At 27.3% G+C, this 19,751-nt stretch overlaps 1 protein-coding gene across 2 annotated transcripts in view; it reads right to left on the reverse strand.

Moving 5' to 3' along the window:
• Nucleotides 1-19,751, reverse strand: part of LOC135929352 (spectrin beta chain-like) — a 56,257-nt gene that overhangs the window by 10,695 nt on the left and 25,811 nt on the right. For both annotated transcript variants that reach the window (XM_065465889.1, XM_065465890.1), the window contains exons 13-27: nucleotides 14,719-15,108; nucleotides 14,475-14,639; nucleotides 13,821-14,026; nucleotides 13,654-13,750; nucleotides 12,961-13,089; nucleotides 11,804-12,003; nucleotides 11,444-11,637; nucleotides 10,787-11,117; nucleotides 10,452-10,661; nucleotides 10,131-10,365; nucleotides 9,642-9,981; nucleotides 6,355-6,599; nucleotides 2,149-2,349; nucleotides 1,623-1,831; nucleotides 1,286-1,490 (exon numbers count right to left, since the gene is read on the reverse strand). In XM_065465889.1, the coding sequence (XP_065321961.1) occupies nucleotides 1,286-1,490; nucleotides 1,623-1,831; nucleotides 2,149-2,349; nucleotides 6,355-6,599; nucleotides 9,642-9,981; nucleotides 10,131-10,365; nucleotides 10,452-10,661; nucleotides 10,787-11,117; nucleotides 11,444-11,637; nucleotides 11,804-12,003; nucleotides 12,961-13,089; nucleotides 13,654-13,750; nucleotides 13,821-14,026; nucleotides 14,475-14,639; nucleotides 14,719-15,108 (3,357 nt within the window). The remainder of the gene's footprint in view (nucleotides 1-1,285; nucleotides 1,491-1,622; nucleotides 1,832-2,148; nucleotides 2,350-6,354; nucleotides 6,600-9,641; nucleotides 9,982-10,130; nucleotides 10,366-10,451; nucleotides 10,662-10,786; nucleotides 11,118-11,443; nucleotides 11,638-11,803; nucleotides 12,004-12,960; nucleotides 13,090-13,653; nucleotides 13,751-13,820; nucleotides 14,027-14,474; nucleotides 14,640-14,718; nucleotides 15,109-19,751) is intronic.

A 19,751-nucleotide genomic window follows, 5' to 3' on the forward strand; every position in this document is an offset into this window, starting at 1 on the left:
TAAATTTTTAAAAATATTATTGTCTTAATAATTAACGGACGCCATGGCTAAGCAAGGATTTATATATTCCTTCAATTTAATAGATAATTTTCTTTTTTCATCATTCATTAAATATTTATAAAAAGTAAATATTCATCAATAAAATATGTCCCTCACAAGTTCCAAATAATTATGCATATGCAATTTACATTTTTAATTTAATATTTCAATGAATAAATTTCCTTTTAGTGTTTCCAACATGACATAATGATAGTCTTTTTAAAAAATAAAATTACTAGATGTAATTTTAGCCTCCTTTATTAAAAGAATCCTATTCAATATTTTTCAAATCTTATATGGCAAGATTTTCCTCGTAAAAAATTGGGATATCTGAGTATTCCTTTCTATAAAAAATTAGAACTTCTTTTTATTCAAAAATAAGTTTATAGATACTCGTTTTATTAAAAATATAGCTTATTACGAATATTTTATGTGTTTTAATGTGATACCAATGATGCACAAAATTTTTTTAAAAATAATTTTATAGATATTCAGCTGATTTTTATTAAACAAATTATTATAAACTAAGTGTAAAAAAAATCATATATTTTAAGCTCATTTTAAATGGGAATTTGATTGAAAGAATGGTAAAAATTGGGGTAATGACATTTTTTTCATTATTTTTTCTATGATGTTCGAATTGAATGAGAACAAAATATAAAAAATGTTGTTTACGTATTTAATGCTCTCGAAAATAACGGTAAACCCTGTTGTATCTTATGTATGAAATATCTAATAAAATAACTAAAAAATTATATACTAACCAATTGAAATGATAATTTTTTATTAAATGGTTTTGTTTTGGTAAATAAGCAGGAAAAAGAAATCGTGATCATGAAATTATTTTCGTTTATTTTTTTTAAAATTAGTATCCAAAATTAACAGCTTTATTTAATTTCCAACTTTTATATCATCATACGATATTCTTTATAAACTGATAGTTTTATGTTAATTATTGTAGTAAATTAATTCGTTTTATTTTTAATATTGGTATTTTAGTGATTTTATAATCAACCCTAATAGGTTGACTTCCTAAGCGATTTATAGCTTGAAAGTTATCCTTGATATTTCCCTGTTTTTTTGTTTATATGTTTTAGATCGTTAACTTAGGATTTTCCGTTATATCTAGAATTTCGATAGTTATTGATCCCACCTCCCTAACATTAATTGAGCCTATGCATTAGGGCTCCAGCCTAAACCAATGCTTACCAGCTTTGAATTTATGAATGAGATTATGCATAATAACTGTGATCTGTTCATAATCCTGTCCAAGCTCATGAGAAGAGGCCACCATTTCCCTATCGATGATCCATTGTTCAACATCTTCGATGTCACGAGAGAGTTCGTGAAGCGAGGTACTTTTGTTTAAATCAGCTCTCCGCTCCCAGGCCATTTCCTTCAGGCCAGCATATAATTTCTCCATCTGATGCTGCTTGATGGCTATCTGATCGCTGCATAATTTCAAATATCAAATTAAATTTGCATAATATGATACAATTAATTATAGGGTTTTGAATATTGACTGTAAGATTCTTAAAAATATAATAATTTTCATATAAAAATGATGAATATATTTATTTAACCTCTGAGGGTGATTTTGTTGAATAAATTTTTCTGCTCTGTCTCCTAAATCACGTATAGTGTCAGCATAATTATCGATCAAATGTTCTGTATTTGAATGTTTTTTAAGAAGATTAGCGACTGATGAGTTATCCTTGCCTCTTTCACCAGTTATCATATAAAGCTCCTGTTCACTCATCCATGCTTCGGCTTCTGATACATCATAGTAATACTAATAAAATATTAAATACATTATAATAATGGTTGGATATGGTCTAATATTTTTCTTTCAAATTTATCGAAGTATTATGGCGTTATAATATTGATTTATAATGAATTGAATCGTTATGATGAAAATTTATAATGAATTGAATCCTTATAATGAAAATTTTTATGAGGTGTTATTCATATTAGCTATTTACTTTAATCATTTTAAATTGTTATCAAGAACTAAAAACTCTTATAGTAGTTATGAATTATGATAAACTTAAAACTTAATTTTTATTACAACAAGGCAATAATAATGTAATGATATTTAAATCTTATTACCTGTTGTGCTTGTAAAGAAACACTGAGCTTTTTATCCCTGTTATTAATATTATCCTTTAGCTCGTTTAATTTATCCATCAACTCATTTACCAATTCCTGAAATTCTTCCGCCTTTTCGGGTATGGCATTTTTAAGTTCTCGTCCCCTTTCGCATAATGACATTATTCTAGGCTCATGTCCGTTTACCTCTGATCTCAATGTCTTCAATTTAATTCCAAAAATTTTAAATTAAATGGTTGGAAAAATAACCATATATAAATTTATTTAAATTACAGAGGGACCAGGAAATGTAAAAATGCCCGTAGCCGGGGTGGGGGGATATTTTTTATAAGATATAAAAACTAATTTTAAAGGCAAAATTTTGGGTTAGAAAATAAATTTTTTGAGGGGGGTTGGTAATTCTTTCTGTAGTTATGTGGCTATACCAAAAATGGATATATTTTTAAAATTTGCATGTTTTCAATTTTTAAGGCCTATTCCTAATCTGGGCTAGCGTTCGACTATAAGATTTATTAGTTATTAAAAAAATTATTGATTCATCGCCTAATCTAGGTTCAGGCGTAAGCTAGAGTTAACTCATTTTAAAGATATGCTCAGTATTAAAATAACTTAAAGTTATCAATTCTCTTGTTATGTACTTTTTTATTTATTCTGGACACAATTGAAAAATAATGTAAAACTTTGTTTTTAGTTAAATAGGCTGTAAATTTTATACAAATCAAGATTTTCTAGCTTACCTAGATCCCGAGTTATAGCCTTGCACTCTTGATAAAGAATTTAATTTAATAAAAAAAGATTTGATTGAAAAATCACAAATAATTAGTGCTGTAGAGTAGCGTCTCTATTTTTTTAAGACAAAATAGTTATTCGTTACTTGTTTCAAAATCTCACGAGTAGAGTAACGGTAACGCAAAAGTTACTCTAAAAAATTTTTAAAAAAAATATGGAAAAAATATTTTTTATATTATATATTTTTTTAAAATTTTATAAATAATATAAGCCGTTTTTATTTCATCTCAACCCCCAGTTCTTCATTTTTATTTTATTTATTATATTGTTGTTTATATATTCAAGATTGCTAATCTAATTAAAATTGAATCAATCAAGGCATGTTAATTTATATTCTTATTATCCAGCAGCTCAAATCTAAAAAGACATAAAGGTAAAAATATGAATTTAGATTAAATTCTGATAAATATAAAAATATTATATTTTCCTTTTTTGATAATAAGTGGTTTTAATTTAAATTTACTATATTAACTATTTTAAATAAAGTTTTTAATTATATTTAATCTGGTTGTGATTTTATGTGAATATAATTTAAAAAATTAAATTCTGACAAAATTTGAAATAATAAAATTATTGATATTATTGGAATAAGAAGTGAGAAAAGACTAACATCTAGCATGATTTTAAATATTATTATATCATTGAACTCAGAATTAAATAAATTTTTTGGCCATCATTGCCGTGAATTCAGTCGTAGAAAACTCTTCTTGTATTTAGGGTCTCAGAATCAGGGATGTGAACCCGGACCCGGAACCCTCCTGGACCCTAGTATTTTGGCTGAACCGGACCCGGACCCTTTTAAAAAGTGGAGGGTCCAAGGGTTCAGGGTGTTAAAAATTTTTAACTTAAAATTTATTTTTTTAAAAATTAATGTAAAAATATAATTTTTAAAAAATAATATAAAATTTTTATAATTTTATTAATTTTTAAAAAAATAATATAAAATTTTTATAATTTTTATAAAAATAATATAAAATTTTTATAATTTTATTAATTAAATAATATAAAATTTTTATAATTTTATTAATTTTTAAAAAATAATGTAAAATTTTTATAATTTTATTAATTTTTTTCGTGGAATCTCCCTAAAAAATAGTCACTTTAAAACTATAATTGATAAAGCAAGGGATGTTGTAAAATATTTAAGAATTCCCACAATTGTTAGAATATTAAAAACCATGAAAATGTAAATGGCAATTTTAGATTGCACAACACGTTGGTCCTCTATATGTATGATGCTAGAGCGATTATTAAGTTTGAAAGATTTCTGTAATGATTTTATCACAGAAGCATGTGAAATCATTTTGTCAGAAGATGATTGGAATCAAGTAAAAGAGCTTATTAGTGTGCTGGTTCCTTTTAAAATAAAAACATTACGAGTGCAAGCAGAACAATTATGTTTATCGGATTTTTATGGCATATGGTTAAGATGTCGATTAGAGTTAGGGAGATTAACAAGTTCTTTTTCAAATGAAGTATTAGAAAATACGAAAATAAGGAGCAACAATATTTACAAAATAGTGTTGTATATGCTTCGATATATTTAGACCCGCGATATCAGGTTTTATTAAGTAGTGAGCAAAAACAAATGGCTATAGACCATCTTGATGGCATACCCAAAACTCTATTATTTACAATACATTGGTGGTTACAACAATATCTACTGGTTGTAGCGATAACATTGATAATGATAACGATATTGATGATCTGGAAATTTTAATATTAGATAAATAAAAAAAAATATTAAATTATCATCTGATAGAAAGGAGCAAAAAATATCTATTGTATCTTTAATAGAAAAGTTCTCGGAAGTTATGAGAATAAATAGAGATGCAAACATTTTAAAATTCTGGGAGGAAAATTCTTCAAATATACTTCTAGAATCGTCATGGCTGTACCGGCGACATAAGTACAATAATTTATGTATTATAAAAATGACTATCTATTTTAGGTAAGCGTAGAAAGTGGATTTTCATCGTTGACTAATTTACGTGGAAATCTGAAGGATGATATTTTAGAAGATATCATGATTGTGCGATTGAATAAAATATTTAAAATATAAATTCTCATTTCGAATTTTAAATGTGTATATATATTAAAGTATAATAAAAAATGAATGAAAAAAAGTCTTATTTTGAGTCTTTATTTTTATGTTTCCTCTGAACCCGGACCCGAACCCTGGACCCGGGTCCTTTTTAAATTTATTACCGGACCCGAACACGGACCCTTTTTTTTTGTCGAAGGGTTCACATCCCTGCTCAGAATTTGGTAAAATCATAAATATCTGAATTTTTTCATTTCGAGAATGTTGCTTTAAATTTATTTTTCAATTGCTAAATTATTTCACACTCATCGATAATTAAAATATCCTCTGAAATTTTCAAAACCTATTTCTTAATTAATGCTAACTTTATCGTTAATAATTTATTCTGTTCAATCATAAAGGAAGTTCGTTTCTTAGTCCTTCACAGCGTATATGTTTATCAAAATTGTTGAATTTTAAGAACGAAGTAAATATATTACAGAAATTAACAAGAGCCAACCACCCCCCCCCCCGCCTTCATAAAATATTTTATAAATAGATTACAATTAATGCTCCCTCAAATATTTATTGCAAATTTTTACGGCACATTTATTAATTAGTCCGTATATCTTTTATAAAATTTGAGGTAAAAAAATAACAATTTGATTCTATGATTTTCGATTTTTTTAAACAATATAACACTACATAACTTTAAAGGCCTATCATTAGACTATATAAAGAAATAAAATGACGCTTCTAGCTCAATTATATCCAAAATTAAAGGGAGAGCATTTTATCCAAAATTCTCCATTTTTTTGGTCTTTAGAGGCCCGTATCTCAAGCGCTGTTTGGGGTTGCATAAAAAATCCTCTTAGTTATAATATATACAAACTCTAGTAAAAATTTTAGAAAAATCTGAGGGGGTCGGGTTGAAGCTCATGTTGATTTGGCATGGATTCACCATATATATATACTTATGATTAATTGTGATTTTTTAGTTTTGTATATTTAAATTTAAATTTATTTTTAATATTAAATAAAGTCTTGTTTCTTCAATTTATTAAAAGAAATAAAAATTGAACTAATTTATTTCTTACCAAGTCCACACTTTTATAAAATGGGTGAAAAAATTAAATTAAATAGATAATGGTCTAAATAAAATAAATTAAGAGGTTCCTAGACAAGATCGAAGGGTTACCCTGGATTTTGAAAGATAACTCCGGATTTAGGCGAGCTAAAGCTTTAAACTTGGATTTGGGTAAAATTTACAAGTGAAATGCAAAGTTGTATTCATTTTAAAATTGGTTTCCAAAAATTGTGTTATTATATATAAAGGCGTTTAGAGTAATGAAAGGATATTATTTAGTAAAGCTAAAACATTCTTTTAAAGTAACCTGGTTTTTCTTTTGCAACCCTTGGACAGACACGAGGCTATTGCCGTAATTGTCACTGGAGGCCTGAGGAAATTTTTCGTCTAGCCATAGTTTTTCATCCTCTACATCACGTTGGAATTGAAATATGTCTTTTTGCTTCTGCAATCGCATTTTCCTCTCTAAGAGAGGTCCTTCTAATGTTTTAAATTTACGTCGCATGGATTCTTGAACCACCACGGGGGTCGAAACTGAGGAAGTGGCGTGACCTTTATAATCGAATGAATAAAATAAAATATGACAAACTAAATTTTACATAATAAAATAGAAAAATAATTTTAATTAACAAAAGTCAAGTATTAGTTACAATTTTTAAATTTAATAAAAGACATATAATGAAGGGAAAACTTTTGCTTAAGCAAATGATCCTGGATAATAAAATCATTAGTCTACATTATTTTTTTTATTTATACAATCACAGAGCTAAACATAAACAAGTACATTCAAAAAGGTAATAAGTTAAGTTACTAATTAAATTAGTCAATAGTTTAATTATATTATAAAATTAAGTAGTTATAATATAAGTTATTTTAAATCATTTAAATAGTGCATCATTTTTTAATTTTGAATATATACAATTTATTTGTATAAAAAAATAAATCAACTGAAGAGAAATACCGCGATAGAATATATTTAATTGCACTGATTATTTTTTATAAAAATTCGGGCTTTTAATTTTTATTTGCATTAATAATAAACTATTTTTAAGATTTCCGTCTAAATGACAGGCTATATTCTCCGGAAAAATAAGCTCCCATAAAGTAAACAAACGTTCTATGGAAGCACTTAATATCAAGACAAAACAAATCTATATCAAAAAGTAATATTAAATTTGTATGTTATTCTTGGATTGTTTAAAATTTTCAGACCATTATAAACAAAAAAAATATGTCATTTTAGGTTAAAAAAAATGGATATGATCAAATAATGTTTATTTTGGCCTTGATTCAATTGCCTAGAATTAATGTTTTCATTATCTTTAGCATTTTCATTTTTTGCTCTATTTCTTTATAGACTTATCCATGGCCAGTCAGTTTTATATAGATGGAGAATCAACAATAATGTTAACATCATAAAGATCATGGAACTTATATAAACATTATATTATCAATTTATAAATAATTTAAGTTTTTTTTTATATAATACTAACAAACATATAAAATTTTAAAGGTCAGTGTTTTAATACTAGCATATCTTCCAGGAATATAAGTATCTGTGTTATTGATGGTCGCATCATAACCCTGATAAATGTATTTTTCACCTTTATAAACTTGTTGAATATTTTAATTTTTAAATTGTAAATTTTTTATAAAACTTTAAATTTATACAATATTTTTTAAAAAAACAGGTCCATGTGTTGGAATCTATCCAATTTTAATTCATCACATAATAAATCAAATTCTGGCATTTTATCTAAAAAATGGTAATATTATGTAAGGTTTATATCTCATCTTGTTGTAAGGGGATATGGTAGTTAAGAATTTAATATCTTTTTAATTATTTCAAATGATGGCTCTTTTATCCTAATATAGTTTTTTCTAGTTTACATCTATAGACAAAAAATCTTTTGAAATAATTAATTTTAGATGAAATTTTTACATGATAGAATTTTAATTTTTATTAAAATATTTAATCATTTATATGTAAATTAAATTTTATAGCAAAGTTTAAAGACTCTTCTACTTGGGTAAGTTTTATGAGTATTTATTATATCTAGATATCATCAATCATGATTTGTCAATTTAGAGCTAGCGGGGCTTTCTAAACCATACACGTCAATTATGGCAGTTAATAATGAAAAAATTTTTAAGGCAATTTCATGACTGTTTATGATTGGTATTTATGAATGCTAAAAAGTCACAATCTCTCCTTAAGATACTAATTTTTTATATCCAAAAGTTTATTAAATTAACCAAAATTAAACTTCAATTTTTATATATAATTAGCTTCAATTTATAATTATTATTTTGAACATTACAACAATAAAATTATTCTATACGTATCATTATTAATAAATAAAAATGGATTTCAATTTATTATAGCCTAAAAAAACCAACGGTTGAGGAAGCATCTTAAGTGGTTTTCCTCACCCCGCTATTGGAGCTTGTTGGACAAAATTTTCACTTTTACAAAAAACAAAATTAAAAAAAATGATTAAATGTTAAATTTTTTTAAAAGGCAGTTTTATAGAATATAGTTTTAGGTATCTAATCATATATATTTTTTATATCATTTAAAAAATACCAGGAGCTATAGCTAATTTTATAAAATCGATTTGACTAACCCCAGTCTCCCCTACTTTCTATAATCAACATTCTCTAAAAGGATCTTATTGCCATTAAGTTTACTGTATGACAAATACATATTCGGTACCTGAGAAGGTAATAGAAGTTATTTAAATCATAATCAGTTAATCCAGAAGAAGACATTATACCTTCTATTTAGATATATTCAATATATATAATTAAAGAATACGAAGATATATAAAGTAAATAGGTTAGCATACCAAAATGTTTGCTGTGTGATCTGTTATTATACATTTTGAGATACTATGCTCCTTAATAATAGCAGTTAAGCCTTTGTTGAGTAGAATATATGTAAACCTGCTCTGAAGTCTTTGACAGATTAAAATAGTTGAGCGTTTTTAAAAATTAATCATATCTATCCAATGCACTGATACACAAATATACAAGCTATTATTTACTTAATAAAATCAAAATATTTTTCTAGGCTTGGCTAAGTTATTTTACATTTAAGTCCATTGTTATGGTAATACTTTTAGAAGGGGGTGGTGCAATTTCTATTTCGTTATTCTAAATCATTTGATTGTCATTCATCAAATTAGGAGCCCACTAAAATTCATATTATATTCTGTATCAAACTGATTAATTATAACCAATTATTCACATAAAATATAAAAAAGGCACACATACCAAATCAGACATTTAATCCTTTAATTTAAAATAAAATATTAATAGTTAAATTAATTATTGAATATATTTATTAAGATATATAGAATAAATATTTTAAAAAATAACTAGTTACTTATGGCAGTTACATTCCAAAAAATACAGTTAATAGTTGCAACAGTAACTGATTACAAGTAACTAGTTACTTTAGCAACACTAAATCACATCTTTCTTCATATTTTTCTATACAATATTATATTTAATGTTACATAAATAATCTATTTATTCTAAAGGCTAAAATAAATAAATATGATGTAACAAACAATTAAAATTCTGACAAACCTTCCGATATATCAGTCCTGCCTGAGTCGACGACGCTATAAGCTAATTGAGGAATAGGTACTGCGGAAATGGGAGAAACGGTCTCGAGTATACTTTCATCTTCTTCAATGGCTATAGATTCCCTGATAGGAGGGTAATCATCTCTATCAGATGATCGCGCTAATTGGAGTTCTTGAATTTGATACTTTTTCTGATCCATTTGTTTCTCGATTTCATCCTGTTGGCGAAGCAATATGTTCACGGAAGTCAGGTCGCGGCCAAAATCTTGACTCGGTATGACTCTATCTTCTAGCTCCTGAGTCCACTGATCGATATCCTGGCAAGTTTGTTCATAAATAACCTTGGTTGGTTAAAATAATTGATAATTATATTACACTTGAATAAATAAATTCGTGATTATATTCAAATTTTTATAGTTAAATATGATTTCAGAATAAGAAGATTCTTGTTTTGAAAAGACTTTGCTTTAAAACAATCTTATATAATAACCTTTTTGTTGGTTTCAAATATTTTGCTCCCCTTTCTCTTAGTAGCTCTTTCAAGCTCATTCCAATCCTTTTGTAATCCATCGAAAGAATCATCGACTATGTTTTTATAACCAGGATAAATTTTAGTAAAATTTTCACATGCTTTTTTTACATCATCCAACCTATCTCTATTGGCTCGAACTTCTGCAGCAAACACTTGATGGCGAGTCCACTTACTATGTGCCGTTTTCGAGTCCCTTTATATTTATATAAAAATATTGTTTTATCTTATTGCAATACACATATAATATATAATAATTATACTTATAATATCAATAAATACCTATAAGTATCATCGCGCGCTACTCTAACTTTATCACTAACCCATTCACCAAGGTCGGACATTTGTTTAAGTAGTATATGCAGTTCTTTCAGGTCCTTTAATTCTGATAATTTTTGTGACAACCTATTTCTATTAGACTCAAGTCTTTTATTCAAGACTTCTGCTTTCGGCAACACAACATCTACAGCTGACCCAATTTGTAAATCTTGACTAATATTTTAAATATAATGTATATATAAACTGTATTTTAAATAAATATGTTAATTATATTTGAAATGCAAAATTAATTTTATAAATCTTTAATTGATTTATTAATAAAATTTTAAAAAGCTAACTCTGTGGCAGTCAGTTTTTCGGCAAATGAAAATAACGTTGCCATTTTTTCGGCACCGACATCCATGTTAGGTTTATACATATCAATTTCTTTAATTAAAGATTCAATCTGGTCGAGTGATGTGACTGGGGCTTCCTCCAACGTTGTCAAAAATCGATCTTCTTGATTTAAAAGCTGTTCCACTTGTTTAGCATCTCGAGTATAGATTTGATAATTTAGATTGTCAGAGAGAAATCGTTGTCTATTGTCCCACATATCTAATAGTTCATTCCACCCAGAATCCAAGGCGTTTAGTCGTTCCCTCAAAAACATATATTGAGGATCAGTTTGACCTAATAAAAACAAATAATTATTTTATATCTCTATGTAATATTATCATTCAATATTCACTAATAAAACGAAAAATTTTTAAGGATTTTTTGTGTACTAACATTCTTGAAATTTTTAAAATAAATAAGTAATATAAAAATATCATGTTTATAATATCATCATGCAACTTGTATGTTGTTACCAAAAAATTTTCAACCATTATTAAACAAAACTAGTCAACTCATGTCCATATAATTTGAAGAAAAATATCAGTTCCAATTTTGCCAAAAATGGACTAGTTGCACTTGTGGTTATGAATAAAAAATTAAAAGAAAGTGTGTAGATATACCTTCTGTGACCCTTTTTCCCATGCGAACCATGTTATCACGGTCGGCGGCCCGGGAATCAATATCATCACGAATGGCCCTGTGTTTGGCTAAGAGATTTTCAGCTTGAGCCAGTGAATTAGGAGCGTCTCCCGAAGCTACGGCCCGTTGAGTTGAACCAAGCCAAGATTGAAAGTGATCAACATCGGCCAGGAACCTTTTAATAGGGAAATGATTAAAAATAATTCAAAATAATTGTATAGTTTGTTAATAAATTTTATTAAAATGGAAAGCAATACACCATTTTTTAATAGTTATTTGCAGGTAATCTGAAATGTGAACTATTGATCTTACACTAAAAATAAAAAAAATTTAAGTAGAACCTCTGCAGATCTCCGTGTTCAGCTAATTTGGCGTCCCGTGCCCTAACCAACTCGGCCAGACGGTCCCACGTGACGCGCATGGCTGATAAGTCTTTTTTAAGAGCTGTAGATCGAGCTGTGGATTCCGCCGCAGGAGGTTGTTGAACTTGTTTAGCTTGCTGTTGCTCCATGTCCTGTGCCTCGTTTTCGAGGGAGTCCATCTATTATTTAAAACATAGACAATCAAAATATTATTGTTCGATAAAAACCACGTTTAAGAATTTTATCGTTTTATCTTTAGTGGAGTAAAGAAATTGTGGTCATTAACTTCGAACTATTCTCAAAGATTTTATAATACTCTATTATCCAAAACATTTTATAGGGTTCAAAACCAAGATGTTTAAAATTTTTATAATTCCCATTTTTAATTATATTCCTTTAATATATTATTGCCTTATTCACTTTTTTAAGCATTATATTAGTATATTTTTTATAAAGCATTTCCTATTTTTTTAGATATTATTATGAATGATTATTGAATAATAAAGCCATATATAATTATAATTAATAATAGAAAAAAAATCAAAAGATATAATATTAATAAAAAATAATCATTTTAATTCTTCTGTATGGATAATAATTAAAACAAATAAGAATGCATTATAGAAAAAATATGTTTAACCCAATACAATATAGCATTGTATTGGTCAGCCGACAGATAACTCACTACCTTTAACCCTCGTTATCTAAGAAGAGATTGCGAGCTAAAATATGCATAATAAAAATTTCCATCAAAATTAATAGGTAAATGAAAAACCACTTATTTCAAACTATTGTCATGTAATAAATGAGAAAGATATATTCTAACATCGGAAAATATAAATAGATTTGACTCTTAATACGAAAAAAATTAAAAAATTAGCTCAAAAATATTAAATTCCATTTTATAAATAATAGTAAGATCTATTAAATGTCCTTTATTCTTTTTTATTTTTTCATATAATTTATTTTGAATTTTTAAATGTTCAATAAATATCACTAGAGGTAATTTTAAAAAAATTGAGGATATTTGTTTACAAAAATAAGGCCCCCCCAACCAGATTTAAGATATTTAACTACTATTTTCATAGTAGCAAAAAAAGATGTGCACTGAAATATATTTAGGTAGAACAAATTACCTTAGCTTTAATGGCATTGAGATCTCTTTCCATCAAACTCAATCGACGTTGTAACTTCATAACACTGCCTAAATCGTTACCAAACTCTTCTGTTTCCTCTAAAGCCTTAGTCTTATCCAATATCCAGGACTTAAGGAAATGTATAAAAATAATTGGTAAAATTTAAATTACAAATGAATGTTTATATAAAAATATAATTTTTTAAAATATTTTATCTATTCTAATCAGAGACCTGCAGATCAGGCTTAGAATGGGCTGAAAAATAGTATGATTTTAAAAATTTAGGCCAGACCAGGATTAATATATATTTTAAATAATAAAAAATCTAACAAGCAGATTTGATTTTATTTATAAAATTATATCAATTAATCAGTTCGAAAATAATGTTTAAGGAGTGTTTGATCTTCATTTAATGGTCATATTTCTTATTTACCTATGAAACAATTTGCAAAATTATTCAAAATAAGAATTCCAGGCTGAGTTAAAAAATAGACATCGGGAACTGGCCAAATTTTTTAATTTCGAACTAGTTGTTGAAAATAAAAATTTTTAAAATTTGGGCTTAAAATTTTGATTTCTATAGGTCTTTAATAATAAGCATTCCATTGATCATTAATTTTATCATATATCATAATTTAAAAAAATTAAAGTTATTTGCAGCTTTAAAATATTCATAATTCAATAAATATTTACAATTGTTTCTTGGCATTCTAGATGAAATGTTTGCACACCATATGCATTGTCAAGATCTGACTTTTTCTTATCCACAACGTCCCGCAATTTACTCCATCTATAAGTTTTAAGATTGTTTAGATTCAGGTTATTTACATGCAAATATAAAAGAGTAGAAGATTAAATACTTCTTATTTAGTTCAGTTTGTTTAGCCAATATTTCATCCGAATTTGGATGGTCAACCTGCAAGAGTTGTCGCGCTAATTGATTGACACATGCAACGCGAGAAGCGGAATTGTTCATTTCTTGTTCAAAGCTATCAAATCGATGTTTCATAACTTCCAAAGCTTCAATATCATCTTTTGTCGGTACCACTGAATATAACATTTTTTCCTTTTCATTTTGTTATGCATTTTAAAAGAGATTTAATCTATCATATTATTTTGCATTATGTCATGATATTTTTATGTTAATAATTTGCATTGTGTGATAATTAATTATCTTCTGACCTTAAAAATTTAAAATCATTAATCATTGGCTTCAAATCAAAAGTTTTAATTTTTTGAACATCCCCAGATTATTTTAAAAATTTTAGTTGTAAAAACCTTTATTAGCACTTATAGTAACAAAACAAAAAATGTCACTTCAATCTTTTTTAAAATCATTTAATAAGCCCCCTCTATCATAATTTAAAAAATTTAATTTTCAAGCACCTATAAAAGCAGTGACGCCTCTGAAAGTATTTAGCACCTCTAATATTCAAGAGTAGATAAATTTGTGTTATATATATAATATGTTTATATAATTCGTAAAATTTACATAAAGATTTAAAATTACAAACTTTTTCTTCTATCCAAGCCTGAACTCCATCAACTTCATTATACAACTTGTAAAGCGATAAAGCATCTAAAAGTCTTTGCTTGCGTAACTTAGACAACTCCAATAATTCTTGATAACGCCATTCAATACTTTTAATTCTTTCTAAAACTTCTGGGGCATCTCGATCCTTAATAATATATAATAAAAGATGTATAAAATTATGGTCTAAGATATATATTCATAAATAAATCAAATTATGACGAAACCTGAAGATCGAGAGCCAAAGCCTGTTCCCTCAAGGCCTCGACAGTAGAAGCAAATTGCTTGAGACCTTCGGCGACGGATGCATGTTTCTTAAGCTGGGCTTGTACGCCACTCTCGTCTTCCGTGCCAGTGGTCGAGGCAGATAAAACGCGGAGAGTTTCGAGTTGATAAGCATCACAATCGTCTGCTTCCGCAAACCATGAGTAAAAGTCCGAGGCCCTTGCAAGACGGGCACGACGGCGCGCACACGCATCTTTTGTTACGCAATTCCACAGAATCTCAAGATCATGGCATCGAGCGCTTATTGGTGTAGAATCCAAGTACACAGGGTCAGAGACTGAGTTTGATCGTACAAGTGCCGAACCTAACTCCACTACACGACGCAATTGAGCCTAGGTTGAGGATGTTAATAAATAATAAAAATTAAACATCACCAGAAAAATATCATAGGGAGGAAAAACCACCAAATCTCCGAAAATAAGCCCCAGAAACCTGTCTTCTTGATGGAAATTAAGGCCTGATTTGAGATAGAGTTGAAATTAATTAATTGTGATTAATTTTACTGAAACTAGGCAGGATAAGGCCTGACAGGTAACTGAGGGTAAGAGTTATATGAACGCTAAAGTAAAGAGATACGATTAAAGGATAGAGAGATATGGGTTAAGATAGTTGTTAAAAGCCAAAATTTTTACAAATTTTAATCAAAGGAATTTAATGAAAATATGGTTTAATCAAAGAACTAATTGCACTGAAAAAAATACACCAAATAATTATTTGCATTGAAAAAAAATTTATTATATATTTGCACCAAAAATTATAAATATTTTTTTTTCATAAAAATCTGAGTTTAGGAAGACCTGCGCGCCACACAATTCTCTCCACGCCGGAAAGACCGTCGATTAAGATGAGACGCGCCACCCTGATAGCCACCAATTATTATGGCGGCGGCGTGGCGCGTGAAGTTTCTAAATGATATTTAATTATATGTATATTAAATTATTATTAAGACATAAATTGTATTAGTATATAATAGATACATATCATTTAATCATTCGTTCATACATATATTTTATATTTCAATTGCAAAAATTTAATTTAATGGACCTACACGTTTTAACACATCCATTAATATAATTAAGAAATAACAACTATGGATTTGGAATGTGCAATTGCCTGCAATCAATTAAAGAGACTGCCTATCTTTTAGCACAGCATATTTATTATGTTAGAAGGCATCCTCGGTGTCATTAAAGAGTCCTATGAATAATGTGCTAAATAAAATAGGAAAACAATCTACAAACTATTCGAATAATTAAATCCATTTAGAGAGTCTATAATTCCTTTCCTCCCAAAAGGGATCAATAAATAATTTAGGTTTATTATTAGCCATGACATAGAAACAAATATATAAATCGATGAATTTGATAGTTCAGTCAGATATCATTTGTCTAAAAGAAAATATTCAAAAATAGCTTGGCCGCAGGTTTCCAATTGCCGAACTGCAATTAATTTATTTTATACAAACTTTTTATTTAATGTTTTAATTAATAATTTCAATATTTTGACTTGATCCGAGATTTCATTTCTTAAAAGTGTTTCATGTTTAAATTCGAATTCTGAATTATTGCAACTTTATAACTTATAGAGCTTAATAAAGATGCAAAGAGTGATATTCAAAATGGAGGATAGAAATGCAAAGTATAAGATTCAAGATGAAGACAATAAGCTAACATCCAATCATCTTTAGCAAAAATAGATCGTAAACATTCCCTTCCAATCAAATACTATAATAACACTAACAAGATATAGTAAGAATGCCATATTTTACGGCTTACAAACTATACGAGAACAGGATGCACTAACCTTTTGGGGAAAAAGGCGATTAGAACTTTCTAGACTTGATAATTTAGCTAGGAAAGTACTGTATACCTACAACCAATACACCAACCGAAAAGATTTTTTAATCGCTGGATATACTCTATACCAAAAGATCCTCTTAATGCCTGCCAACCTTAACAAAATAGCAATTTAACTAAATTTGATTTCTAATTTATTTATATTTCTATTTTATATTTTGTTTGCATTCCAAATTTATATACAAAATTGTTTTAATAAAATCGATAGAATATTAGTGTGATGGGTGACTCTGACCTGAATGAAAAGGCAATCCCTTAGTAATCTTCAGAGAATAAGAAATATATAGAACTAAACTATATTAACAATGTTGGAACTAATAATTCTCAAATAAATTATAAAAAAATGTAATACACTGAATTATAAATTAAATTCACTATAATAATTTTCAAAATATGTAGCGCCTTCGATTCATTAGGCAGCGGCTATTTCGGCGCGGCGATATAGCAGATGAAAATATATAAAAAACTGCCGCCGCCGATAGTTACTTCGATGCACAGGTCTAATCTAAAGGTGTGCCACTTTTCTTCAAAAATAAGCTTCCCTAGAAGGCCACTTCCAAACACGACGTTTTTTCAAAACGTTTTCCGAGCCACGTTTTTCGCAATATTTTTTACTTCCAAACAACAACGATTTATATTTTACAGCTGATTTTTTAAAAATGAATCTTATAACTAGATATTTTATTATGAGACTTAATAAAAAAAACGAAAAGTAAGTATAAAGAAAGAGATCTGTATATGATCTATATCAATTTAAATGATTCGCAATTCTTTCACTATTTTGGATTATCTAGGAATGTTTTCTATTATATACTTAACAAAATTGAAACTAAAACAGCCCAGAAGAAAAATATTATAATTATAAATTAAGTAGTGCTAGAATGTGCATTGAATGCACATTTGGCATAGCTACTGTTAAATTTGCCCTACTTTCTAAAGCTATAGAGTGTTCAGTTGAAAATGCTGATAAAATTATATCTACAATTACTCTTTTACATAATATTATTATTGATTATGATAAAATAGAATATACACCTAATATTTTACCTATTACTGAAAATTTAGGGATCAGTAGATCTTTAAATGCTTCAAGTTCTAATTCAATAGAAATTAGAGAATTATTTAAAGACTATTTTAATTCTTAAATATATGTTTAATTTAACATTTTATCATTATATATTAAATAAATAAATTACTTTTGTATGTGTATATAAATTAATAAATTACTTTTGTATGTGTATATAATACATAACTATTTAAACATCAACATTTTCTACTATAATATTATTTATATAATTATAAATAAGAGTTTGCACATTAATTTTCATGGCGTCCTTAACTTCATTTGGCACCTTCTTTACATTATCAACCAAAGACAAGCACCATAATCTATCTGGGTCATTATCAATTTCTAACATTTTGTCAAAATATCTTTCGGGACTTTTGTTACTCTAGCCCTTTTTACAGGTCTTATATTCTCTATATTATCTGTGATATTATTTAGTGTCTTTCTTGGTATGGTGGAAGTAGTAAGAAATGATAGTGAATCATACCATTTCCATGGAGTGCTAGTTTGCAGCATCCCCTGAATGCACTTCTTCTCTCTTTCTCTTTTCCTTTAAATAAGAATCCCTCAAATTCTTCCATTTTAATTTACAGACATTTGGGGATGAATCAAGCCTGGTAAATAATAAAGGATAAAAAATAATTTTATTTAAATAAAGATATAAATTATTAAAATTCATATTCCAAGCTTACTAATAAATAATATCTAATTAAAAAGTCTGTTAATTAAAAATTATTATTATAAAATAGTCAATATTTTCAATATAAAGTCTTGTTCTACTTTTTAGCACATAAAGTCCATAGTTCATCTACTAATAATCTATTAGAATAATTATCATTAGATTGGTTCCATAAATCGTCATAATCTTCTACAAAATTTATCAATTCAGATACAAAATTTCCTCTAAAATCATTTCATTTATTGAATATTAACGTTAAAAAAAATTATTTATTCATTTCAATTGTCTCAGACGCCATTTAATCGTTAAAAAAAATCAAGCTAGTTTGTTGTTAAAATAATCGCAAAATCGTATGCATGAAAAAACGTCGTGTTTGGAAGTGGCCGAATATAAACATTATACAGATGCGTTTTATGTAATGAGACTAATATTTAATAAAAAATATGAATGTAGGAAATTATCCTATAAAGCTAATAAATAATATATATTATACATTGTAGTTACATTACAAAAAAATGCGATTACTAATTATATCTTTTCAGGTGTAATTAATTACTTTAAAAACACAGGTTAATATATAGGTGGCCACAATAAAAACGTTGTTTTATATCTTTATAACTCTTAAGCGCGTCCCTTGCTATTTAAGAAATTTCGTATTTAGCTAAAGAACATAAGGAATTTAATATTCTCAATTTTTTAAAATTTGATCGAGTCGGTTCTTAAAAAATTGAGATCAAATATACTAAAATTTGACAAAAAATAACTCATGATCCTTAATTATTTTTTTTTAAAACGGGTTAGATGGATTTCCATTTTGTATAACCGGATGCTGACTTTTTTAATATGATCATAAATTAAAATGCAAAACAAACATTCTTTGTGATCTTATATAAATATAATAAACCAAATATATGTTGAATGAATCGATCCGCCTTTTTATCATTTTTAGGGGAAACTCAGTATTACCAAGACTTGGTGTATACCCATCGGCAAAATCTAATAGATACGTTAGGGCTGCGAAGCAGCAATAAGTATTATTTGATTTTATGGATTCCTAATCCAAACTAAGGTCTGACAGGATTAATGACGTCTGGAAGGACTCATATTTTCTAAAAATAACCTCTTGGATGCTAAGAAAAAGGGATGGTTGAAAGCAAGGCTTCGAACCCAAATATGGGCTCAGGGATCTTAAACTATATTAAATTTTGATAACATAAACCTAATCGGAACCGATTTTATAAAAGCTCAGAACCCACTCCGTAGTTTGATGTATTTGTCCATAAATAGATTCTTATTTGGCCTATTTTCTTAAAATAGAAAACCAGAGAATATTTTTGGTTTCAAAGCCTTGACTGAAAGCTTAAAATAAATAAG

The sequence above is a fragment of the Gordionus sp. m RMFG-2023 genome, chromosome 5, assembly GCF_954871325.1.
Source record: "Gordionus sp. m RMFG-2023 chromosome 5, tfGorSpeb1-WG-v2, whole genome shotgun sequence".
Lineage (NCBI taxonomy): Eukaryota > Metazoa > Nematomorpha > Gordioida > Chordodea > Parachordodidae > Gordionus > Gordionus sp. m RMFG-2023.